Genomic DNA, 23,604 nt, shown 5'->3' on the forward strand with positions numbered 1-23,604 from the left:
CCCCCGCGCCGTAATTCTCCGAGTGAGGCGAACAGCCGGGGGCGGGGGGGCGGCACCCGAGCGTGCGCGGAGCCCGCCGTCTTCGAAGCGGTTCTTCCGCCAAGGAAGACGGATTAGGTGGACGGAACCCTCATTAAGATTGCACGTTCCAGAAAGGCAGGGCTTTTTCCCCATCTCCGTTCGTCTTCCCCATCCCTGAATACACATGCACTGAATTAAACTATGGGGGCGCGGGGGAAGAGTGGTGGGAAAGTTCCCCCCACGTTGTCCTGGAGCCGAGCGCACGGCCCAGAGGAGCTGGCGGACAGGTCTTGGCGGTGTCCAGGGAATAGCGCTGCGAAGGGATGAGCCCCGCTCAAGACCGGGCAGCCTGCGCGGCTCTCTTCTGAGGTTTACGTTAGCACCTCCTCCCCCGCGCGGAGCTGGGGCGATCGGGGGGGCTGAGCCAGCGGACGGCGTGGGCCGGCACGGGGGATGTCGCCTCTGCTGAGCCGGGGCTATCTGCGCGCGGTGCTGGTCCGGGCCCGCGACGCCCGGCTCTTGGTCCCGCACCGCAGGACCACGGGCGGCCCGGGTTGCGCGCGGAATCCGCCCACCGGAGCCGGCTTGCTGCGGGGCGAGCTGGACAGATTCGGGGGCGTCTCGGTGCGGCTAGGCGCGTTGGACTGCCTGGACGCGGCTGCCTTCCAGAGGGCCCTGCAGGGCAAGTGCCTGGGCCGAGGGTCCCTGGCGTCCCACCACCGCCCCCCCCCCCATCGCCTGCGAAGTAACGGCGACCCCCGCGCCTGCGCCTGTCTGGCACCGAGCCCAGGGGGCGCGGGTGATCGCCCTTTGCTGGGAGGCCTCCGAGGAGGTTGCTGGAAATGGTGACGATCCTGGACTTTGGGATCGGCCATCCCAGTTTCTGGTCCGCCTTCTAGCGTGTGACCTTCTCCTCGGGCAGGTTCTGTAAACCACCATTTGCTCTTCGGTGAAACGGTAACAGCAGCGCGTGGGGCCGCCGAGAGTTAAGTAGGATAAAGAGCGCGAAGTGCTTAGCACGGCGTCGTCCCCATTTAACTCTCCGCAGACTTTGTCAGTACCATCACTGCATTCGTCACTGTCATTTACCGAGCAGTGGTTCTGCCGGGCTCTCTGCCCGAACACTCTCACGCACGTGGTGGGCAGTGAGTGGCCCAGAGGTCCCCGGTGGTCATAGTCGCACACAAATCGGGTCAGGGTGTGCGATGAATCAGGAAGGGGGTGGGCGGCTGGTTTCCAGTAAGGAAACTGAACCTGCTCTGAACCTTAAGTCCAGCGATAAGAAGGAAAGTTTGGATGGAGGAGCCTTCACTTTGAGAGAAGCCTAGATTTGGTGGAGCAACCTGTTTTCCAAACTACGCCCCCCCAACCCCCACCCCCAGCTTAACAGGAAAGCATAACATGGAAATGCTGCCAGGGAAGTTTCCTCACAACAGGAGCTTCAAATAATCTGTCCTATTATTGAGCAATATAGCAAGTGAGCATCTTTGTGAATATAATTGAGCTGGGGAGTTGTTTTTTGGTTGGGTTGTTTTTGTTTTTGAGAATTTCTGTGAGTTTACTTGAGCCAAACTGACAACATATGCCCCAGGAGCAAGATCTCAAATGCTCCTATTTCTAAGTCATCTTCATTTCTAAACTACTGACTTCTCATTTCCTCTCCTGCTTGTGAATAGTTGCTGGCCCCAGCAATATCACCAGGAGAAGATTAAATCAGTGTTCATCCTCTGGAAGGTGTCCACGTATGCGTGGGCAGATGCAGGGACTGCCCACATTTGTCACTTGCCCGTGACCAGCCGGGGAGTCCGAGCTGAGCAAGGCGGAGCAGAAGAGAGGGGCCTGAGTCTGGACTCTCCCATCCGGGTTTCAAGGTCCGGGCTCCGCCACATGCTTGGCCAGGCATCAGGCATTTGCCACAGGAAATACTTGCCTCTGAGGTTGCCTATGTGAATGCCAGCCCACATGACTGGGTAGATGTGGTCATCGAAGATAAATTATATGAAACTAACTGGTAAACTCAGAAGTATCACATACTTTTTATTTTTTCAGTGAGTTCTTTCTCACTTACTTTGAGTGCTCGACATTGTTTTAAGAGCTTTACAAGTATTCACCCACTTAATCCTCACAACCGCCCCGGGAGGTACGTATTATCGTCTTCGTTTTGACGACGGTACTGAGGCACAGAGGGATTCTAAGTCTCTGGTCTCTGGAATCTATTCCCGCTGCACTGACCTGCCTGCACGAGCTACTGCCGGCTCTGCTGTTACTGAGTCCAACAGGACCGCCGGCATTGCCTATAAAGAAAAACCCAAATACTCTGAGAATCCCATGCACCCTGTGTCTGTCATTGTGGTAGCCACACCGGCTTTTCAAAGTGACAGAACTGTTTAAAAAGTAAAGATGTTAGAAGCCCACGATTCTCATTTGTAAAGATTAAAATGAAGGTGTTACAAGGAACATTTTAAGTCAGCTTATTTGTTCGTTCTACAACTTGATCACCGCTCACGTGCTAAGCAAGTATTGTGTCTGGTGACGTGACTCTAAAGTCATCCCAGCCCTGACTACTCTCACAGGGAACTCGGACTGGTGGGACAAGCCCATCCCCAAGATGGTCGCGATATAAAAGATGGTAGTTCCCGCGCTGCTGGTGCGATGAGGCCATTTCGGGATCCCCCCCACCCCCCACCCCCGGCCCCGGAGCTAACTAGTAAGGGAAGTGGAGGCTCAAGATGGCTTTTGCTGGAGGAGGCGGCCCCGTAGATGCGTTGGAGCGTATTCCACTGCCCGCCCCGGCAACCACTTCAACAGTGTTATCTTCTGCGTTCCAGCGTCCGTGCAGCAGTGGCGCTCGGAAGGCAGGGTTGCGGCCTGGCTGCACGTGCCCATCCTGCAGAGCGCGCTCATCGCCCCCGCCGCCGCGCTGGGCTTCCGCTTCCACCACGCGGAGGGGGACTCGGCCACGCTGACCCTGTGGCTGGGACAGGGGCCCAGCCGGCTCCCAGGCTACGCGACACACCAGGTGGGAGTTGCAGGTCAGTTTCGAACTCACGGTCATCAGCATTGACTTCTTGGAGGTTCACCCAGTTTCCGCTCGCGCGCAACTGAGCGATGGTTTATTCTCACGGAGCGAGGGGATGATGGAATGGTTATCCGGGGGCCCACTGCTGGCTCTCTGAATGCGGGATCGGCCTTGTGAATCGGCAGGGGGCCCCTCGGGAACAAGCAAGTTCAGCGCTTCGTTTTCCGAAGGATGTGTTTAAACAGGCTTCCCGCAGATGTTTGAACTGCACTACCCAGATAGCAACACTGAATGGGGGGACCCGGGAATGAGTGCATTATGGTGAAACATACTAGTACTACTTCTGTGAATCTGTAAAATAAAAGATAACTTGGGTGGAATTTAAGATAAAGCAAACAAGCCTTTTAATGGTCTGAACGTCACTTCTTAAAGACATTACGTCAATGTGCCCAATGGTTGTTTAAAATAACGCAATTTAAATATATTATCGAAATTCAAAGTTACTGATGAGCTTCTGAGACATAGTCTTGAGAAAAGACTTGGTTTAGGTTAAGACAGGTTCTGAAATCGTGAAGTTCATCAAAATCCCTCAAGGTCCCCCAGTAGGCTTGCTCACCAGAGGCTGGGCCCAGCCCCCAAGGGGTCCATTGGGGGGACCTGGGGTGGGGCCCGAGAGTTTGTATTTCTGGTAATTTCTCTGCTGCTGCTCTTCTCCTTGAGAACCAGGATTAAGAACATTCCTAGATTTCCAGAAAAACTAAAATAGTAAAGAATCTTATGGCCTAAAATAAATGGAAGCAGTAATACATATTGGCTATGAATTTAATCAATAATGATTTTATTTGCCTTCATATAATTTACAAGGGGTTTAAAGATAGTCATTTACAGGAGTTATTCCGGATGTCTAATGTTTTCTCTGTCCATGGCCTCGAGCAAAGGCATCCGGGAACTTCCCATTCAGCCCCACTTTATGAGACTACGTGAAAAATTTGGTCACAGCCTCCCACGCCGTGAGAAGATCATACGGGTGACTGTCCAGTCTTCGGTAGAGACTTGGAGTGCGCCATCATCCACGCAGAATCGGTTCAGTGCGCATAACGAGTCCTGCGAAGGCCTCGTTTCTGGCTCAGCACTGTGCCTTGCGTTAGACTCGGGGCGGACCGTCGGGGTCCAGGGAACGCGAGTTCTGGAGCCCGGCAAGTCTTGGAGGAGGAGGAGGGTGTGAAGTGGCTTTGAGGCTGGGCACGAGATCATGTAAGGGTGTGTTCTGGAGATGTAGAGAGATTTGTAGGTGGAGGGAAAGCAGCTGACATGTGTTGCTATAAGCAACAGAAGGCGCGTGTGGCCCGTGTGGGGGCTCAGGGCCCAGAACCTGCCGCTTTGGCCCATTGGTGGTTTTGGGCAAAGCCAGGGGACAAACAGCAACACGGGAAGGGCTCTCCGCATCCTGCCTTCTCCCCGAGGGTAGGGCATGAGTCTCTCGGGCCAGAGACGGGGGTGGCGAGAGGAGTCTCCCCGACACCACCCGTGATTCCCCTGGTTTCCCCCGTGTCCCCCCCCACACACCCCGAGGCAGCCACTCCCCCACCGTTTACCCCCCCACCCCAGCTCCGAACCCTGTGTCTTCGCATGTCTCTGCGGGCTATTGCTCTTTGTTAGAATGGTCTGACTGCTTTTCTAGGGCCTTCTGTCTGTGAAGCGCCCTCCACCCCTACCATCCCGGGCCAGATGAAAATATTCACATCAAAGAAAATGCATATTTTTTCCTCCATTAATCTGTCTCCTGTGGGTTCAGTGCACAGGCCCCAGGCCCAGACCCTGCCTGGGCAGTGGAGACATCTTTCCTGCCCCACCCGGGTCTGCCCCCGGAGCCTTCACACCTGCCAGCTGCTCTTCCCCGCCTTCTCCCCTGGGGCTTTGTTTATCTGGCTCTTCGGAGCTGAGGTTTCGGCTCCCAGAGCTCCTCGGAAAAGCTGCCGACCTTCCTGTCTGAACCAGAGTCTTCTCACGTGTCAGCCCCACCCTCCGTGGTCCCTTTACCCAGCTGTTTCCCCTTACAGCACATATCCCAATCTGAAATTACATCGTCTCACACACTTCACTTCCCCGCAGTTGCATGCACTCCGTGGAGGCAGGCGCCTCGTCTCCTGTTCCCCGCTGCGCGCTCAGGTGAAAGCCGGCGCCTGGCACACAGCCAGTGCTCCTAGGTGTTTCTGGAACGAGCGGTGGGATGGGTCTCCAGGCGGGAACGCCCACCCCGGGAGAACGCAGCGGTGGTGCGGTGACAGGCCCGGGCCGCTTTGAGGAGGCCTGCCGGACCCAGGCCCACGAGATGCGAGTCTCCGAGCTGGGTGAGCGTGGGCAGCGGTCAAAACGACGCCGCAGTCGCCGGGGTCACGCACCTAAAGCACTTAGCGCAGTGCCCGGCCGGCCGTAGTGAACCGGCCAAGGAACCTCTGTTGAAGCATCTCTGATCTCCGTCGATTTCACTGTCACGCTGTGACCAGCAGGGGGCGCTCACGTTGTGCCCTAGCGCCGCCGGGTCTGTCTGCGGGATGTTTTGCCCCTGTTGACAGTGAACTCGTTAGGGAGAGGTTCAGTGTGAGTAATGACACATTATTAAAATTTAAGAGTAGGTTTCCGTGGCATTTCTTTGGCATTCTACCCTTTGTAAAGTCCAATTAAATCATAGCTTATGTTTTCTCATAGAAGCCAGCATTGGTGTTAATTATATCTCACTTAGTGGTTTTCCTTCTTGCTCAGAAATCCTAAAGTGTGTTTTCATTTCAGAGAAGGTTGCTGTTCCTCGTGTGACGCATACCCACCCCCCTCTGCACTGCGTCTCCAGACAGCACTTACTGCCTGCTCGTGTCCTGCATGCGTGTTTCGTTTGCTGTCGCCTCTCACACACACACACACACACACACACACACGGACACAGCTGAGCACCCCGTGAGCACGGGGCGTTTTGCTTTGTTCGCCACTGTGTCCCTGTCACCCAGAAGAGCGCCCGACAAAAACAGGAGCTCAATTCGTGTACTGCGTAGACAGCCTGTGCATGCTACGTAGGTAAACTCAGTTAATATCGAAAGGATGAGTGGATATGAAGACATGTCTTTTTAACACTCTTCCTACGTTATGTAAACCCAAATATTTTTAAAGATTTAATTTTGTTTATTTTTAGAGAGGGAAGGGAGGGAGAGAGAGAGAGAGAGAAACATCAATGTGCGGTTGCTGGGGGCCGTGGCCTGCAACCCAGGCACGTGCCCTGACTGGGAATCGAACCTGAGACACTTTGGTTCGCAGCCCGCGCTCAATCCACCGAGCTACGCCAGCCAGGTGTAAACACAAATATTTTAAGTTATAGCATTTAAAGGAACATAATACCAATCATTATAGTAACATAAAAGACCCAGGATTGCCTGAATAGAAATAGAAAAAACATGTTTTTGAATCCTAACATCTAGCCAAATACTTAGCTTACTGGGCAGTGCCTATGAAGAATGGATAAATAAAAGGAATGGACTAGAACTTAAAACATAAATAAAAGTAACAAGTGTTGCAGAGCAGTATGCTGGCAGGTTATAAAGCCGGGCACAAAACGGTGAACCAGCTTGGGTGGCTTCAGGGAGGCCGTGAGCCGAACACGAACATGTGTGAGATCCGGGTCACCAGGGGCACAGCCTGTGTCCCCTCCACAGTGACCGGGGGAATAAGCATGCGAGTGGGAAAGCCGACTCACTGATTCAGTAAATATCTTTAAGCATTTGAAACCGTCCTGACACTGAAGTACATGCTGCCCGAGGATGGGAAGATGAGTTTAACTGTGCGTCCTCAGGAACAGACAACCTAGAGAAGCTTTGCAGGTGGCTGTCCTACAAGGCGGCAGATGCTGGAACCATCGTTGGTTAAAAGAACCTGCCGGGGGCGTCCAACCTGTGGCCTGCAGGCCACGTGGGGCCCGGGAAGGCTATGAATACAACCCAACACAAAATCGTGAATTTACCTAAAAACTTTTCTTTTTGCTCATCAGTTTTCGTTAGTGTCTGTGTGTTTAATGTGCAGCCCAAGACAACTCTTCTCCTTCCAATGCGGCCTAGAGACGCCAAAAGGTTGGACGCCCCTGGGTCATGGGTAATCAAGCAACCAGCTGCTTGCTGGAGAGAGTTTACGTCTTCATGGATGAGGTGGTGTTGAACTGGGCCTTCCAGGATGGGTGGGGTTTTAATGGCCACATGTAAGAGTGTGGGAGGAGTCTGAGATGAACGAAATTAACATTTCTCAGGATCTGTTATTTTTTCCTCCAACAGGAGCTGTGTTTGATGAAAATACTGGAAAAATACTGGTTGTCCAAGATCGAAATAAAGTAAGTTGCTTCTACTTATAAATTGCTTTCTAAATGTTCAGTTCTCTCTAGAGCAAAAGAAAATGTAGAAATTCTTGCATGCTCAGAAATTTCTAACACAAAGGTGTTTTAAAAGTTATCTCTGAGTAGTTATGGATCATTTGGCTGTTTAATCCCCAAAATGCCTGTGTAGGCCTTGAAAATGTCAGAGTCCCCTCACTGTCGCTCACTATCACGTTACGGCTATAGGAAAATTATAAATGGCCGAGTCTGGCGGGGAAGTCAGCTCCGTTTGTAACAGACTGCCAAGGTGTTCTTCCATTCGCCCAGCGGTCACTGAGCTCCTGCCCGGAGCCAGGCGCCGAGAGTGCAAAGGTTAACAGGACAGTCTCCCTCGTGTCCTGCACCGCGCCCTCCCCCGCCACTTGGGGAAGCAGTCACACGACGCATGGTGACAGTTTACTTTGCCTTAGGGAAGCCCCGCAAGAATTCTCAGAAGAGGTGGCTTTTCAATTGGGTCTTGAAGAATGAATGGGAGATTACCAGGACAAAAAAAAAAGGGTAGGAAAGCAGACTGAGGAATTGGAATTGCGTGTGTAAGGGCACAGGGACGGGCAAGGAGCAGACGCGGCATGTTCGTCTGTTCCAGCCGCGGTAGACATTCCACGGGTCAGGGGGCTTAGACAGCAAACAGTACTCCTCACGGTTATGGGTGTTGGGAGGCCAAGGGCAAGGCGCCACCAGCAGAATCGATGTCTGGTGAGGCCTCACTTCCCAGTTCATAGATGTTTGTCTTTTCACTGGGCAGAAATAGCCCGTTGCCCACAGTGTGGAAGGAATGGCCAGAGCTCGCTGTGGCCAGGAGTGCAGCCGGTGGTGAAACCCTCGGCCTGAGAGCTGGAAAGGGAGCAGGGCGTGAGTGCCCTGCACCCCAGCACAGGGGTGTGGGCAGCCAGGAGCACCCAGTCTTTCAGCGAAGCACCTTGATTAGAGATGGAATGTTTTCATCCTCGCTCGTGCATATAAAAGCAGAAGAGAATAATTACTCTGGTACTTTCTGAGACTTCGGTAAATATCGGTGGACAGAGTGAAACATTTCCCCCATCACGGATGTTTTTAAGTTTTAAACGACTGTGGGCAGCGAGAGCTGAAAGCAGTCCGCGCATTTCTCAGAAGGGCTGTCAACGCGCACCCTGATGGCTGGAGGTCGCAGTGTCAGCTAGGGCGGGGTCTCGGGCTCAGCCCAAGCTTCGTCGGCAGAACTGCGTGGAGCAGGTCAAGTACTCTGTGCCTGGCCCTCACTAAGCCCCTTCTTCCCCCTCCCGCCCTGGAGGCTGTGGGTGGAGCCTAAAGGGGGTCTCCTGGCAACGCAGACATCTGTCAGCGGGGTCCCAGCTCCCGCATCACTAGGGGAGAGCAGAGCACGGGGGTGGGCTCGGAGCTGAGACAGCCACAGCATCAGCTCGGTGGAAAAGCGCGGCCCCAGGGGCCACCCAGACCTGGCGCATCAGAAACGGGGGTGCTGCTCAGCAGTCCCATCACGGGCCTTGTGGGGGACTCGGGGGCACGGGCGGGTCTGAGGAGCGCTGCGCTGGCACACCGGGCTCCAGGCGCTTCCCCCCCCCCCGCCCCCCCCCGCCCCCCGCTGCTCTGTGCGCCTGCCGGGGTCGGTTCTTCAGGAACCAGCAGGTACAGCTCTTGAGAACCTGCCGTGTTCCTGCTGTGCTCCCGCGCAGCCGGGCCTGGCAGAGGCGGGAGACACAGTGCAGACTGCGAAGGCTTTGGTTTCTCTGTAGGTTCAGGGGCGTCCGGCCCGTGGACCGAACTCGGCCCAGGGTGGCTAGGAATGTGGCCCAACACAAAACTGTGCCCTGGCTGGTGTAGTTCAGTGCATTGAGCTCAGCCTGCGAACCAAAGGGTCACTGGTTCGATTCCCAGTCAGAGCACAGGCCTGGGTCGCAGGCCAGGGCCCCCAGTAGTGGGGGCACGGGAGGCAACCACACACTGATGTTTCTCTCCCTCTCTTTCTCCTTCCCTTCCCCTCTGCCTAAAAACAATAAATGAAATCTTTTTAAAAAATTGTAACTTGGCCTGGCTGGCGTAGCTCAGTGGATTGAGCGTGGGCTGCGAACCAAAGTGTCTCAGGTTTGATGCCCAGTCAGGGCACATGCCTGGGTTGCAGGCCATGACCCCCAGCAACCGCACATTGATGTTTCTCTCTCTCTCTCTCTCTCTCTCTCCCCCTCCCTCCCTTCCCTCTCTAAAAGTAAATAAATAAATAACATCCTAAAAAAATTGTAACTTAAAACCTTTTTTTGCTCATCAGTTCTCATTAGTGTTTGCATATTTACTGTGTGGCCCCAGACAGCTCTTCGTCTTCCAGTGTGGCCCAGAGACACCAGAAGGCTGGACAGCCCTGGAATTAGAAATGATACTCCTACTTAGGGTTTTGCACTTCTTTTTTTTTTTAAGTTATAAGCAGAGAGCCGCAAAATATAAAAACTGAGTATTCGTGTGTAAGTCAGCGTTGTAATGAAAAATACAGAGTGTGACACTGAAGCATAGTTAGCCTCTGCAGTGATTTTGGTGTAGGTGGGATTGGAGCACACTGACAGCTGCCAACCACGGACACCTGAGGAGCGTTGCTTCCGGACGTCTGAGCCGGTTCTCCTCCTCTGGGTGCCTCCTCTGCCCGGGCAGCCGTGCCTTGCAGAGGGAACCGGAACCCTCAGCACAAGTGTGTGCACACACTCACACCCAGAGCTCAAGTGATACGCCGTGTGCTTTCTCCTTTCCTGCCCGTACACTCCTGCCCTCCACCCCGCCCCGGGATTTTGGGAACTAAAGACCTAACGGTGGCTTGATCTTGTCAGCCGGGCGCTAAAAGGCCAAGTCCAGGGCAGGGACCAGTCCACTCCCTCTCCGGGGAGTTCTGAGCTCCTGTACTCCCCCCGTGGTCGGCTGTGTCCTAAGCACTGGGACACGCATAATGAACAAGGGAGTAAACACTGTACCAGGCAGTGGTGGTATCGAGAACACCACGGCGGTGCGGGAAGGAGGAGGGAGGAGAACGGGGTTGCTGTGTCGGCATCAGTTTCTGTGCGCCTGCGCCTGGCACTCAGTCGGTTTTGGTTGAATGAAGGACTTGTTAAGCGATCTCTATGGCAGCTTCCATCTCACTGGGGACAGTAATAATGTTGTAGTTAATGTGTCACCTAAATACAGTGGCTCTGAATTCCGGAAAGGGAGAGGAGCCGCGTTAAACCAGAACACCGAGAGTAAAAGAGAGTCCAGCTTCTGTCATCCGACCAAGCTGGAGTAAAGGAAGAACGGGAAGGTCAGGTAGTGGGTGAGAGAGAGAGAGAGAGAGAGAGAGAGAGACAGAGAGAGAGAGAAATGACCGGTCGCTGGGGCCTCTGCTGACACAAACCCCGGGTTCGGACGGCAGCAGCCAGGCCCAGGGAAGTTCCTGAAGGTGACCGTCTGCTTAGGGAAACAGGAGATGTCTGCGAGCTTGGAAAAATCGTGACAAAAAGGGTCAGAAGATAAATCATTCCTACCCTCCCATTCTAGAAACTCTCATACGAACTGGAGTGGATCTTCAGGACAAGCTTTAAAAGAAACGGTGCTGTTAAATTAACATTATTTTAAAAGAGAAAATATCGCACATTCTGTCGGTATCTCTGAAAAATGCCTTGGAAGCAGTCCCCTCTGCTGAGATCCAAAACACCTCTTTCCTGGGCCGGCGACTCCCTCCGCTGAGGACGGATGGCGGGCGGGGTTCCCGCTGAGAGAGGGGGCCACCTTACGGCGTCCGCCGTCCTCCCCTTCCCATGCTCCCCTGCACGCCTACTTCCACGCCCCTCCAAGAACATCACGCTTGTCACCGGCAAGTGTCATCACGTTCACCATCAACACACAGTCACACATTCTTGTAAGTGAGAAGGACGCCTGACCTTTCCTAGCGGGTGACGCCTGACCTTTCCCAGCCGTGAGCCTCAGGAGCTAGACTCCGCGGCTCACGGCTGGGAGGGCCACGTGAGCGGAGGCCGCGTGGTGCCCACCGAGCGGGGATGCTGGGAGAAGGGCACTTCTCTCCAAGTGAGTGGAAAGTTCCTTCTGGGAGAGTGGGGGTGGGGGGGAAGGACCATGGAATTTTACACGTGAAGCATAGAGGTGTTTTGTCCGTTTTTAAATGCAGGAACAGAGGACGGAGATGAACACAGATAATAAACTCAAACAGGCGTTAGTCAAAAGCCGTCCGTTCCCCTTCCTCAGTAGTTTTTCCCCCGTGAAACAATGTACTGGAATGGCAGTAGCAAACCACTAGCATAGCATTAAATCTCACACCAGATAGGAGATTCTGGAAGGAGCACTCATGAGCAAAAGGCAGGTACAAAACACGTTCGACGCCAAACCAGAGTTCGGGTCAAGTTCACGAGCCCCGGAAGGGCAGAAGTCTCCCACACAGGTCCCGGTGTGGTCACGCAGGATGTTCCCGGGAGGTCCGAGGGAAAGAGCAGAAGGTTATGGAAAGGCAGCAAATAGTGCTTAAGGGTTAATGAGAAAACAGCCAATCCACTTTTAAAATTGCTTAAAAGATGGACAGAATCAGACAGCCTGGAGTTTACTACACCCGAGCTGGGTCGCCTCGAGCAAGTTATCGCATGTTTTTATGCCCTGTTTCATCCATTCCAAAACAGGCTACTGTCAAGGTGAAATGTGTGTAATTCTTTTTTTTTAATTTAATTTTTTTATTGACTTGAGAGCGCGGTGGTGCGGAGAGAGATTTCAGTCTAGCCCTGACCAGGGATCAAACTCGCAACCTCGGCATCCTGGGCTGATGCTCTAACCCACTGGGCTACCCAGCCAGGGCTCAGTACGTGTAATGCTTACAGAAACACGTAGCAATGTCCCAAGTCCAATGGACACTCAGTATACATGAACTAGGATTTCTTATGATGTTGGTAAATCCCGTTACTGGGGAGTAGTCTTTAATATTAAAAAGGAAGGTACACCCACCTCTCCGCTGAGCAGACCTGCACCAGCCGGTGTTGAAACCACCCAGCGGGGGCCTCTCTGCCCCGCGGACCGACTGCAGGCTGCGGCTTGGGGGGGCAGGAGGACGCTTTCTCAGAGCAAGCTCTGTAAAGCTGCGTCGCGCCAGAAGATAGCACACACTACTCACCAGCATAAACATACCCTTAATTCTTCCACGGCTGAGGTCTGTGAAATAATGAAAATCAAACTTACGTGAGCCGTTTTCAGTCCTTACACCTCGCATGTTCCCCCTGCTAGTAAGTTCACGTCTCCAAATTTAGTCAACAATGAATCTCCAATTATTCACCATGGAGTTTAGGACAAGATTTTAAAAGTTGACTTCTATCGTTCTGGGAAGCATTTGTTAGGAATAGAATTTACGGTGTGAGGTCCACCATCCTGCCGGACACAGGACTGCGCCGTTTCCCCAGAGACACGGCCTCCGGAGCACCGGAGAGGGGCCCCCCCACAGACGGCGCTGAGCGTGGTGGCTGTGCTCCGAGGTCCCCGCATTCACGGCGTCAGCCGTGGCATGCGGTGCAGAGGGACCTCGGGCCTGAGCCGGACGCAGAGGGGCGGGAAGCCTGAGTGCAGTGCCCACACATCTGTGGCAACGCCGGGCACCACGCCACCGGCCTCAGCCTGGCGCAGCTGGGGAGTGACACACTCTTTAAGAAGCTCCCGTCCGGGAAACGAGGGGGGCGCAGGGCGCCCCGGCCGAAGTCCGTGAAGGTGTGTGATGAGTGAGCAGTGAGAGGGGCCTGGCTCCCAGCGGCAGTGCCCGGAGGGGTCTGTCCCGGTCTCTCCCCCTCCAGCTGTCCTCCTGGTGGCGGGCAGGAGGCGGGGCGGCCTCTCACGGGAAACAGTTACCGGTCAGCCATAAGAATATTGCGCCGTGCCATTTCATGGTTGTTCATTATTCTTTTACAGATGTTATTTATTTATTTATTTTCAGAGAGATGGGGAGGGAGGGAGAAAGAAGGAGAGAAACATCGATCAGTTGCCTCTCGCACACCCCTCAACCGGGGACCTGGCCCCTCGACCCAGGCATGTGCCCAGACCGGGAATCGAACCAGTGACCTTCTGGTTCACAGTCCGGGGCTCAGCCCACTGAGCCATATAATCAGTCTTCCCCAAGTATATCCCCCTCCCAATTTCAGATCCTCCCACTGCCCATTCCCTGTCCCCCCAAAAAGGAGAACAAAAACCTCACAAACTTAAACTAGTCATTTTTATTCATAGTATCCGTGAAATCATTAACACAGAGCAAGAGAGACCTTAGGATTAACAATATATCTGATTAGACACACAATACAGAGAAAATAAATGTGAAATTAAAATAGTATAGATACTTCAGTGATTAAATTTATACTGTATTTTTCTACTTATTTATAGCAGCATCTGTAAGACTCTTCTATTTGTTAATAGTTAACTAGCAGCAAAACTTTTTAAAAATTACTCTAATTCAGTAGGTGTCTCCCTCCACTGTTGAATTCATCACATTAGCCAAACAAAACCACTTCTCTATTTCCCAAAGAAAACAGACAAGAATTCCTAAGTTACCAGTTTCCCACGGAAGGAAGGAAGAAAGAGGAAGGAAACTGGAAAAAAAATTTGCATGCAATTAGGGAAAAAAGAGACCCCGACTGATTACGGGTGGGTGCCGTGGACCTCCGCGCGCACATGCGTGTGAGCGGAGGCCGGGCTGACAACTCCCCTCTCTGACCTTGCACCGCAGTCCCAGAACCTGTGGAAGCTGCCGGGAGGCCTGTCGGAGCCCGGGGAGGACCTCGGTGCGTATCCCACGCGGCGGCAGGGGGCCTGAACCTGGGCGGGGGGGCGGAGCTCACGTGTATGCTGTCTCGCTCTGGGGTTGAGAGTAAGATTTTAAGTTTCCTAACTGGGTCGAGTGAGGGGTGACCTCAGGGCTGACAGGAAAGCAGCAGCAGAACCGGCAGCGTGAGCACCCGTTCTGTTAGCATAAAACATGCCGCTGGGAGCACAGGGTGCTCCTGTCTCCCCCACCCACCCCCAGCCCACCCAGGACGGCATCTGGAGCGACCTGTCTGCGAATGAGCGGCTCCGGATGCACCTCCGGAAGGGGTAGCGTTGGGGGCGCTTTTGGCTGTGACTAACATTGTTGGAATTAAACGGAGAAAATACAGTTGCTTGACCATTTCATCGCACAAGGATGGATGGTGATTTTTAAGTGAACTTGGGAACAAGTGTTGTGTATAAAGTCAATTATGGAGCCACGGTAATTCTTCTCTTTTTGAAAAATCTATCTATTTTGAATGGTCAGGAAGCCAGAACAGTGAAGTATCTCCGAGGAGACCAGATCGAAGGAGAGAGGGAGTCCTCACAGCTCACTGAGCCCAGCGCCACCGGAGGCCGGGGGATCGGGCGCGAGCTGAGAGTCCTCGGCGTCAAACCACAGAATCTGAGCTTCCCTGCCCGCCCCTCCCGCCACCGGCCGAGCCCAGCCCCCATCGGAGCGAATCCACAGGCGACTCGTCCAACACTGGGGTCGCTTCTCCCCGACTTCCTCCCCGACACGTGTGTCCCTGTTCTCTTCAGCCCGCATTTAGGTGGACAGTTTCCCAAATTATCTTTAGGTATTTTATTTAAAAATGAAGCTTGATTTTTTTTTAAAAAAACGTTAACACCAATTAAAATGCCCTGTCCACAGTATGTCGCCAGCTCCTAACAACCGCTAAGTACATTGACTACATTCAGATGAATCCGTAGCAAATTCTCGGCTTTAGCAACTGCTGACCCAGGTTCTGCTGGGTCTTCTGGGGAAACAGAAGAGGACGTGGCTGTGGGCCGGGGGCTGGCCGGGACAGGCGTTTATTCCGGGACCCCTGGCCGCCTTGCACCCGCCTGGTGTGGCCCAGGAGGGCGTGTGGACTGGGCGAGCCCCTGTCCACCCCGCGCCCGGCCCACCCTGAGCGCGGGAGCAGCCTGTCCGCTGGAGGGCCGTGCGGCTTCCCCTCAGAAAACGCACCGCCAGGCCACGTGGATGGGTGTGAACACACACCAGAACTGCTGGAGTCCATGGGTGTGAGCGCACGCCAGAACCGCCCGAGTCCGACTAGGTAAGGAGCCAGTGCTTTTCTGAAGTGTGTCTGGTTGTCACAGCAACCCGCCTACTCAGAGACCGCGGTTCAGGAGTGGCAGCCGGTGGCACGCGCCCCGTTCTCCGGCGAAGGGTCGAGCAAAGCTTTGCCTGGGGACGATGACGAGTCCAGAAAGCAGCGGCGGACAGGGCAACCGCCAGCGGAGCCTGAGCGACACAGGGGTTCATCTGGACAGTCCCAAAAGCAGCCGCCAGCACGTGTGAGTGGTGATAAAAATCCTGTCCCAGAAATTTGCATATTATAAAAAGTAAATCACTGCTAGAAGATGTGAAAACCCCGTCGTACTAGAAAATTCCGGAGAGATCTTTGAAAACCTCCGATGGAGTGACCGCAGTGTTTGGGTGTTGGAGGCATGACTCCAAGTCCTTCGGACTCTCGGGAGACGGAACATGCCCCCGCCCCCCGAGGGGGCTCCCGCGGACGGCCTCACCAGACGGGCACAACAGGAAGGTCTCGAAGGCGTCTTCCCGAGACTTAGAGGCCCGACGGCCCCCCCCAACCCCCGCCTTTCACCCAGACCTCCCGGCAGGCCGGCGACGCCGACACGTGCAGACCTGGGCGGTGCTGGTGGGTGACCAGGACAGAGGATCACAAAACACGTGTAGGAGCAGTGACCGCAGCCGCGCAACCTGTGATTTCGCCTTGTGGGAAATAGAGCAGGGAGAGGTTAAAAATACGTGACCCCAAAACCATCCAGGTGAGCGAGCCCCCCAGGTAGCCGCCAGAGAAGGAGTCACTATTTCAAGAGCGTCCCAGTGCGCGGTGGGTGGTGAGAAAGCACTTGGGTGGGTCAGGGCGCCCAGAGGCAGTTTTGTCGAAAAGGTCACTTTCTGGAAGTCTTGCTTTGGAGCCTCGGGTAACGCCGCTCTAACGGAAAATCCTTGAGGACGGTTTTCCAAAGGCGTGCTCGTGGCTGACGTGCACACCTCTCTGTCACGCAGGGGACACGGCAGTGCGGGAGGTTTTCGAAGAGACAGGCGTGCGGTCGGAGTTCAGGGCCCTGCTGAGCCTGCGGCAGCAGCACCGCCACCCCGGGGCCTTCGGGAAGTCGGACATGTACCTCGTCTGCCGCCTGCAGCCGCGCTCCTTCGCCATCCGCCTGTGCCCGCACGAGTGCCTGCGGGGCGCCTGGGTGGACCTGGCCGCCCTGGCCGCCGACGCCGGCGCCACGCCCATCACCCGCAGGGCCGCGCGGCTGCTGCTGTACGGGCACCGGGAAGGCTTCGACAAGGTGGACCTGCCCGTGGACACGCTCCGGGCCGTGCACACGGGCCTGCTCTACAGGCTCTACCACCGGGAGCTGCCGGGCAGGTACAAAGCCCCGGCCGGGGCCGGAGCCGAGTGAGGTCCCGGGCGCCCGCGTCCGCCCGGGGAGTGCACGGCACGCGGTCCTACTGGGAGGGGCCACCGGGGGCTGACTGGGCGTCTGGCTTTGTGTTCTTGTGGGGATGACTTCCATGAAGAAACGCTGTGAGTGTGCACAGTTTAAAAGCCTCTTTTCAAATGAACCGCGTGTACGGAAAAGATGGTAGCTCTAGGTAAGCTTCGCTGGACAAAGGCAATTGCTATATAAAAGGTGGAAGTCCGTACGTTTTCCAGGAATTCTTGTTGTTTTCTTTACTAAGGCGGCGGTTACCTATTCGGCTATTAGATACAAGGTTATGCGGCCCGTCCCCCAGCCTGAGCGGCGGCTGCACACGAACTCCTCCCCCTCCTCCTCCTCACCACCAACCCCTGCCACGTCCCTCTTCTCGCGCGCGCGAAGCGGGGCCAGGCGGCGGCGTGCGGATCAGCTCTTAGCGGACATTGGGAGGAAAAGGATGGCCTTCTGCCCGGGCCCCGTTTTGGGGCCGAGTTTGTACTGCCCAGTCCGCTTCAGCGCCACGTACCAGCTGGAGTACTTCCTCGAGCGGTAGGTGTTGTAGTTGTTGGACTCCAGCCGTTCGAAGAAGAAGCACTCGTCCGTCACACATTTCTGAAAAACACGGGAAGGGGTCGAGTGGTCATTGCTGCTGTTGTTGTTGCACTTTCCACGTTCACTCCCGGTGACCACTGGAGGCCCGCCCTGCGCCCAGGGGCAGCGCCGCCGGGTTCGGCAGGACCGACAGACTCCGACACGGTCCGGCTGCGGGGGAGGCAGCAGGACAGCTCCCGGCTCACCTGTTGGAGGGGCGTGGCCAAGGGCCAGTCCCGCAGCGCCCGGGGGGCGGATCAGGGGTTGTGCGGCAAGGCACACAGAAGGTGTAGCAGCCACACTCGCTCGCTCCGGCTTGAGCGCCCCAGGGACACGGTTTCCAGGGACTCCCCCCGCCCCACGGAGACGGGCGTGCCCAGGACCAAGAACCACGCCGCACCTGGGGACTCCCAGAGGTGCAGCTTCCCCGGGGGGTTTAAGCCACACTCGTCCCCTCCAGGGGCAGGTTACCAATTGGGTCACACAGACTTTATCAGGGTCCCCGTGAAAGAGTGTCGGACAGGAACCTTTCCCACGACAAGGAGAGGGGTTTCGTTAATACTTTACTCACAGAAACAGAGGTAGTTCCTCAGGTGACAATATTTTTTCTAGTAGCTAATACTGTTTCCAAGGCATGAAAGAACAGTTTATTGTACAGAAAATAGCGAATCTATGCAATGTCCCCCAAGTGTCCTGGAAATTATGTATGATTAGCACTCTCAAAACACTAAGAGATAATGAGGAACAGGCTGACTTCTGGCAGTCTCTTGCGAGGGAGGAAACCACTCTGCCTTCTGATTGCAACCCAGCTCGTAAGGACAGAGAACAGCCCGCTCAGCAAACAGTTAGATCGGGAAATACTGTTCCAAGTAATCAAGCCTAACAGGCTGCCACACTGTTTCAGGTAAATGTTCAAAAATCAGCCTCACAGAATAGCACTGATGATAGGTATTGACCTCTTGGGGTGGGGCAGGGGGTCAACAAATGACTTAGCCACTTTTAAGGGGGGAAAGGATCATTTACCTTTTATATTACAAGTATAGGTAGATGGATAAACTCACACAGCAAGGTATCTAAGTCCACAGACAGTTGTGTCTCCACATATAAAGACGACACGAACACACACGTCCGTGGTTTTGCACTAAGGAGGAGCGCACCAGACTGCCGCCTCTGTCTATCCACTCAAGGCCAGGACACTTCGGGACCGGGAGAACCCACACTCAAAAGCCTTGAATCTTTTCCCCAGACTCTTTGGCTCCAAGATAAACTAGGCAAGGGCACCGACTGTCAAAAAGACATATAAATCAATAAGCAGCACAATGAACACAGCTGGTGTAACACCGACATGAGAAGGTTCTGAAAGGGACCGAACAGCGAACGCTGGTCCCGGGCGGCTGGCGTGAGGGTGTGGTCGCGGGTCGTGTGGTCGGCTGCCAGGGCCGAGAACTTTACTGGATGTTTACCCGGCTGCAAGTTTTGAACCTTTAAAAATTGAAATACAAACTCAAATAACTTGCCCCCCCCTTTTTTTTTTGCAACAAAATAATGAAGCAACTCAGGTCTTTCTGATGCAAATAAAACCCGGGCAGCCCTGCAGAGGACCAGCTCCGGGTGCCCAGGGCCCTCCTGTGTCGCCGGTGAAGGCCCGGATGTGGACACCAGGGACGCTGGGGTGACGTCGATGTGCCCCATGTTCACTGCACCTTTGGAGAGAAGCACCACGTTCCTGTGCTGACTGGAGTCACCCTGTGGTCCTCCGTCCGTTGTCAGCGCCACCGATAAGGATCTTCCTCTTGGCCTGTTCCAGCTTAGAGACCAGGAGTGGCGGTGGGAGGGAGGGAGGGTGAGAGGAAAGGCCGCCGCAGTCACGCAGATAACACGAAAGGCGGCGTCCAGCGACACGGGCTAGCTCCCCAGAGGCACGCCCCGCCCTCCGCCCTCAGGCCTAGGGCGCCGGAACGCTCATTTTCGGTGTTCGGCCCCCCGTGCGGGCGCCCCACCTCGCCAGCTGGCACCCCTTACAATGCCTGGCCTGTGGGAGTGCGCACCCTGCCAGTAACATCTGCCTCTCTGCCAGTTCCTACGATTTCAGAGAAAAGACCCAGTACCGGGGGTTCAGTGGACACTACGTCATGGAACCCACAGGCCGTTTTCACAGAGGTCATTGTGCCTTGACCAAAACAGTGAGGACAGGAGGGAAGCTTGCTTCTGCGCCGAAAGTCCAGACCCGTAAGTTCACCGAACAGCCGCTCGCTACGCACTTGACAACGAACTGCTGTACGTTTTCAAGTGGGTCGCAGGGCACAACTCGGCTGTCAAGAAAAGCAGGCGTTGGACAGCGCCATGTAAGTCCAAGGTCAACGCTCTCCCTTCTCAGTTTACGGGTCGTGTTCCGTGGCTGCGACCTCAGTGTCTCTGCCGAAGACTGATGCAACGGAAGTTCCGTCAACCCGCTGCACAAACATGTTTACGGAGGTTTCCTCTCCCCGGGTTTCACTGCCCGCCGTCGCAAACTTCAGGGAAAAGGGGGCCTTTGGGGGACTGACGTCACAGAGGAAGTGGGTGACTTCCAGGGGCCCGTGACAAAGTGCTCCTTGCTTCAGGCTTATTTTATGCAGCTCGTGAGCTGGGAAATCCCTCAATTCCCAGTTGCTGACCGCCCTCCTGCGCGTCAGTTTCTGTCGATATCACAAGGATCCTGTGGCATCGTTATCGTGTAAACTCGTCAACAAACGAGGAATCGGAAACCGATGCCCTTGTTTCCCATTGCAGACGTCGTTTGCCTGTGTATCTATCTCACACCTTTTCATCAGGTTAAATTTCTCTTTAGTCTGGCTTGTTTCAGTTGAAAAATAATTTTAAGACACAGAAAGCACACGGTTCAAATAATAGACGTAGTCGTTGAACGTGTGTTTCTGGCTTCCAGGCACCGGGGCTCCTCCATGGACAACACTGAGTGAGGAGCGTGTCTCTGCGCCGCCCCAGCTCTAGCAGCTGGGGGGCCGTGCCACTTGCGTTGCTGAGTGACATGCGTTGCTGAGCAACGTGCGTCACTGAGTGACTGCGCGTGCCGAAACAGGGGCAACCCTGTGGGAAGGGTAACGGTGACAGGGCGGGAGGGGTTGGGATGGGGACAGGGTTGCAGTTCTCAAGGGCGCAGTCACCCACCGGAGGCCGCCCCGAGGAAGTGACGTTTGAGCACGTGCTCAGAGGTGCAGGCATTACCCATCCACCCAGGAGGGCAGAGCCCCGGAGCGGGGAGAGGGGACAGCCGGCGCCGGCGCCCCCAGAGCAGGATCGGGCCTTCCGCGCGGGGGGAGGGTGGCGAGGAGGCCCGGGCGCTGGCAGCGGGAGGCCGGCGGGGGAGGGGGTCAGACACGTGGTCAGAGAGGAAATGACGGAGGACATTCGGGAGCCACGGTAAGTACTCTGAGGAACGGAAACCACTGTGGACGTGGAGCAGCCACGGGGCGCGACCTGACGTTCTCCCGGGTCACACGGGGGGTGGGGGTGGGGGGCAAAGGCAGACGCAGGGAGACCAGTGAGCGGCGGGCTCAGCAGCAGCAGGATGGGCGGAGCGGCGGGGACTCCGACGGCTAGAGGCTGTCTGCGCCCCGGAGAGAGCGGGTTTCACGGCAGACCGGAGGCGCGGAGAAACGGAGGAACCGAGGACGGCGCTGAGCTGTGTGCCCTGGAATGACGACTTCTCACCCAACCAGATGGGGAGTCGCGAGTGGGAACTGATGGAGGAAGGGGAGGAGCTCAGGGCGGCGCACACACACGTGGGGCCTGAGACGGAGGGGAGCTCCTGCCGGACAGAAGGAGCAGGCGGTGAGCGCGCCCTGGCCACGGGCACGCCGCCGGACCTGCCGTCCCTCTGGCTCTCGCTGCGAGCCCCAGACCTGCACGCCGACAAGTGCCAGGTAGTAAGGATGCGAGAAAGCGTGTGCAGCCACAATGATCCTCCGTGCTACAAGGGGTGGAGTCTAAACGGGGAATGGGGACGTGGGTGTCTGAGACCGCAGGGCCCGGCCCGGCGTCCTGTGGGAGGGAGGGCCCTGGCTGGTGGCCAGCAGCTGGCGGCGAGAGCAGCGGTGCTGATTTTAAAGGCGATGCTGCGCGTCCGACCCCTTGCAGGGGGATCTGTCTGAGTGCGGAAGAATCAAAGAGAACTTGAGAAAGCATCATCAACATTTTAAATCGTTTGACTTGCTCTTTTGATTAGATGTTTAACTTACTTAGAAATTTCAGAAAGAAAATGATGTGAGGAATTCATAGGTACTGAAAACCCGCCCAAGGACGTGGGGGGGACCAGGTTTCGCACTGCTGGTGGTAACACGCCAGCAAGAGGGGGCAGAGGGGGCGGCTGAAGCGGTGCCAGTGGGCCGGCGGCCTGGAGCCGCACACACCCGCAGGGCCTCGCGTTTAGCTTCATACATGTACAGGCGTGTGCACATCCTCGGGTGAGCAGAGGCCTGTGTCCCAGGCTCTGCCGGGGGAGGGCCCGGAAGGAGGCACAGCTCAGCAGCAACAAGCACACCCGGCGTCCAGGCCCTGGTTCCGAACGCCACTTCCCAGTAGGAGGAACCAAAGTGCGGGATGCATATCCATGAGGGTGTACTGATACAAACCACTGAACAATTAAATGGAGCACAGACAGATGTCTCCTATAAGAGAATCCCAGATAATGTACGAGTATCACACCCCTCCCCCCCCCAGAGAGGGAGCAGGACCCCGCATCCCCCACATGCGCAGCACTGTGCACCGTGACCTCCCTCCACAGGAGGCAGCCCGCGCACAGCGGGGGGCCGGGGGGGGGCCCACAATGCTCCTGCCTCTGTCCCCTCCCCCTGGGCCGTTGGCGCCCCGCCCCCCCCCACCCCAGCTGAGGAACATTAGGTCTGAACCTCACGGCCATTCCCTGTGCTCTGGTTTTTGGATTGTTTATTCTTTTACAGTACTTTGATTTTGCAGTTCTGGCTTACGGGGGAGTTTGCTCAACATGAATCCAGAAACGCTCTTGCTTACACCACTTCTGAGAATTAAAAACAGATGCGATGTTAGAGTCGATGCTGGGTACTTCAGGACAAACTCAAGCACACAGATTGTGAAAAGTTAAAAGGAAGTTTGATCTTCAACTTGTAAAAAATGTGTATATACACGTAACATTTTATAAGATTGGCTTCCAAACGAAGCAATAATTCTTATTAGGCAATAATCTGCGTTTAATCCTACTCTCTCTCTTAAAAATGATATATATTCCTCTTTAACTGTTACATTTTTCTGACAGATTTGTTTAGTATGTATTGTCAGTCTGGAAAAGTGGGCCCTGAAAACTCCAGTTTCCCTACTTTGCTCTGCGTGCAGGTTTCATAGTGAAGGCTCCTGAGTAAGAAAGTTAACCTATAGGTTAAAGAAAGTACTTTACTTTCACAGTCATGGAATGTGTATCCTCAAAGAATATAAACAGTTTTTCATATTTCACTATCATGGACCAAAGCAGGTTACACACACTCAGATCCTTCCTAAGATGTTTTGCTCGTCTGTCACTGTCTGTCGCATCTTACAGAAAACAATGTGGAACCTTCCGGCAGATAAAGTCCAGGCAGATTCTTTATTTCAATGCTAACATTGTGGTTGTTTGGTGATTTAAACCTAAAACTAGAATGACTTCCTTATAGGCAATTTTTTTTTAAAAATCTACAAATTCGGTAAACACTTAAATCATAAATCCTAATATTTGTTCTGGACTTCTGTTGCCCGTAGCAACTGCCGTGGAATGGAGTCAGGAGTCTGCTGTGGGTCAGAGAACTACTCCATGTCCGCCTCCAAATACGGCTTTTGTGTTTTCCAGCTCCGAAGGGGCAGGGGGCGTGGGGGGGGGGGAGACCCTGGAGAAGTGTTTTCAAACAGCGAGAATGCTCGGCCTGAAGGCACAGGCCGCCCATTAGCACGGGAAGGCGCTACAGGAGGGGAAAAGGGTACGCCTCGGTCTCCGGGTCGCGCTCTTGCCCGGCAGCGGTGTCTCTGCTGTGACTGAGGAACCCGGTGTCTTATGCCCGCAGAGGGTCTCTTTCTGGGCGGA

At 54.9% G+C, this 23,604-nt stretch overlaps 2 protein-coding genes across 2 annotated transcripts in view; one reads left to right on the top strand and one right to left on the bottom strand.

The window, feature by feature from the left end:
- Positions 1–443: 443 nt before the first annotated feature.
- Positions 444–17,167, top strand: NUDT6 (nudix hydrolase 6). Its single transcript, XM_045831884.1, has 5 exons — positions 444–703; positions 2,850–3,053; positions 7,351–7,406; positions 14,164–14,218; positions 16,507–17,167. The coding sequence occupies exons 1-5, from the start codon at positions 475–477 to the stop codon at positions 16,908–16,910; spliced, it is 948 nt and encodes a 315-aa protein (XP_045687840.1). The 5' UTR covers positions 444–474; the 3' UTR covers positions 16,911–17,167.
- Positions 17,168–17,300: 133 nt separating this feature from the next.
- The window catches only part of FGF2 (fibroblast growth factor 2), a gene marked incomplete at its 5' end in the record, with an annotated part of 35,573 nt that continues 29,269 nt past the window's right edge, over positions 17,301–23,604 (bottom strand). The window contains one exon of the mRNA XM_045830804.1: positions 17,301–17,540. Coding sequence (XP_045686760.1) covers positions 17,355–17,540 — 186 coding nt within the window. The remainder of the gene's footprint in view (positions 17,541–23,604) is intronic.

This window comes from Phyllostomus hastatus, unplaced genomic scaffold (assembly GCF_019186645.2).
Source record: "Phyllostomus hastatus isolate PE091 unplaced genomic scaffold, TTU_PhHast_1.1 phas_contig_159, whole genome shotgun sequence".
Taxonomy (NCBI): Eukaryota; Metazoa; Chordata; class Mammalia; order Chiroptera; family Phyllostomidae; genus Phyllostomus; species Phyllostomus hastatus.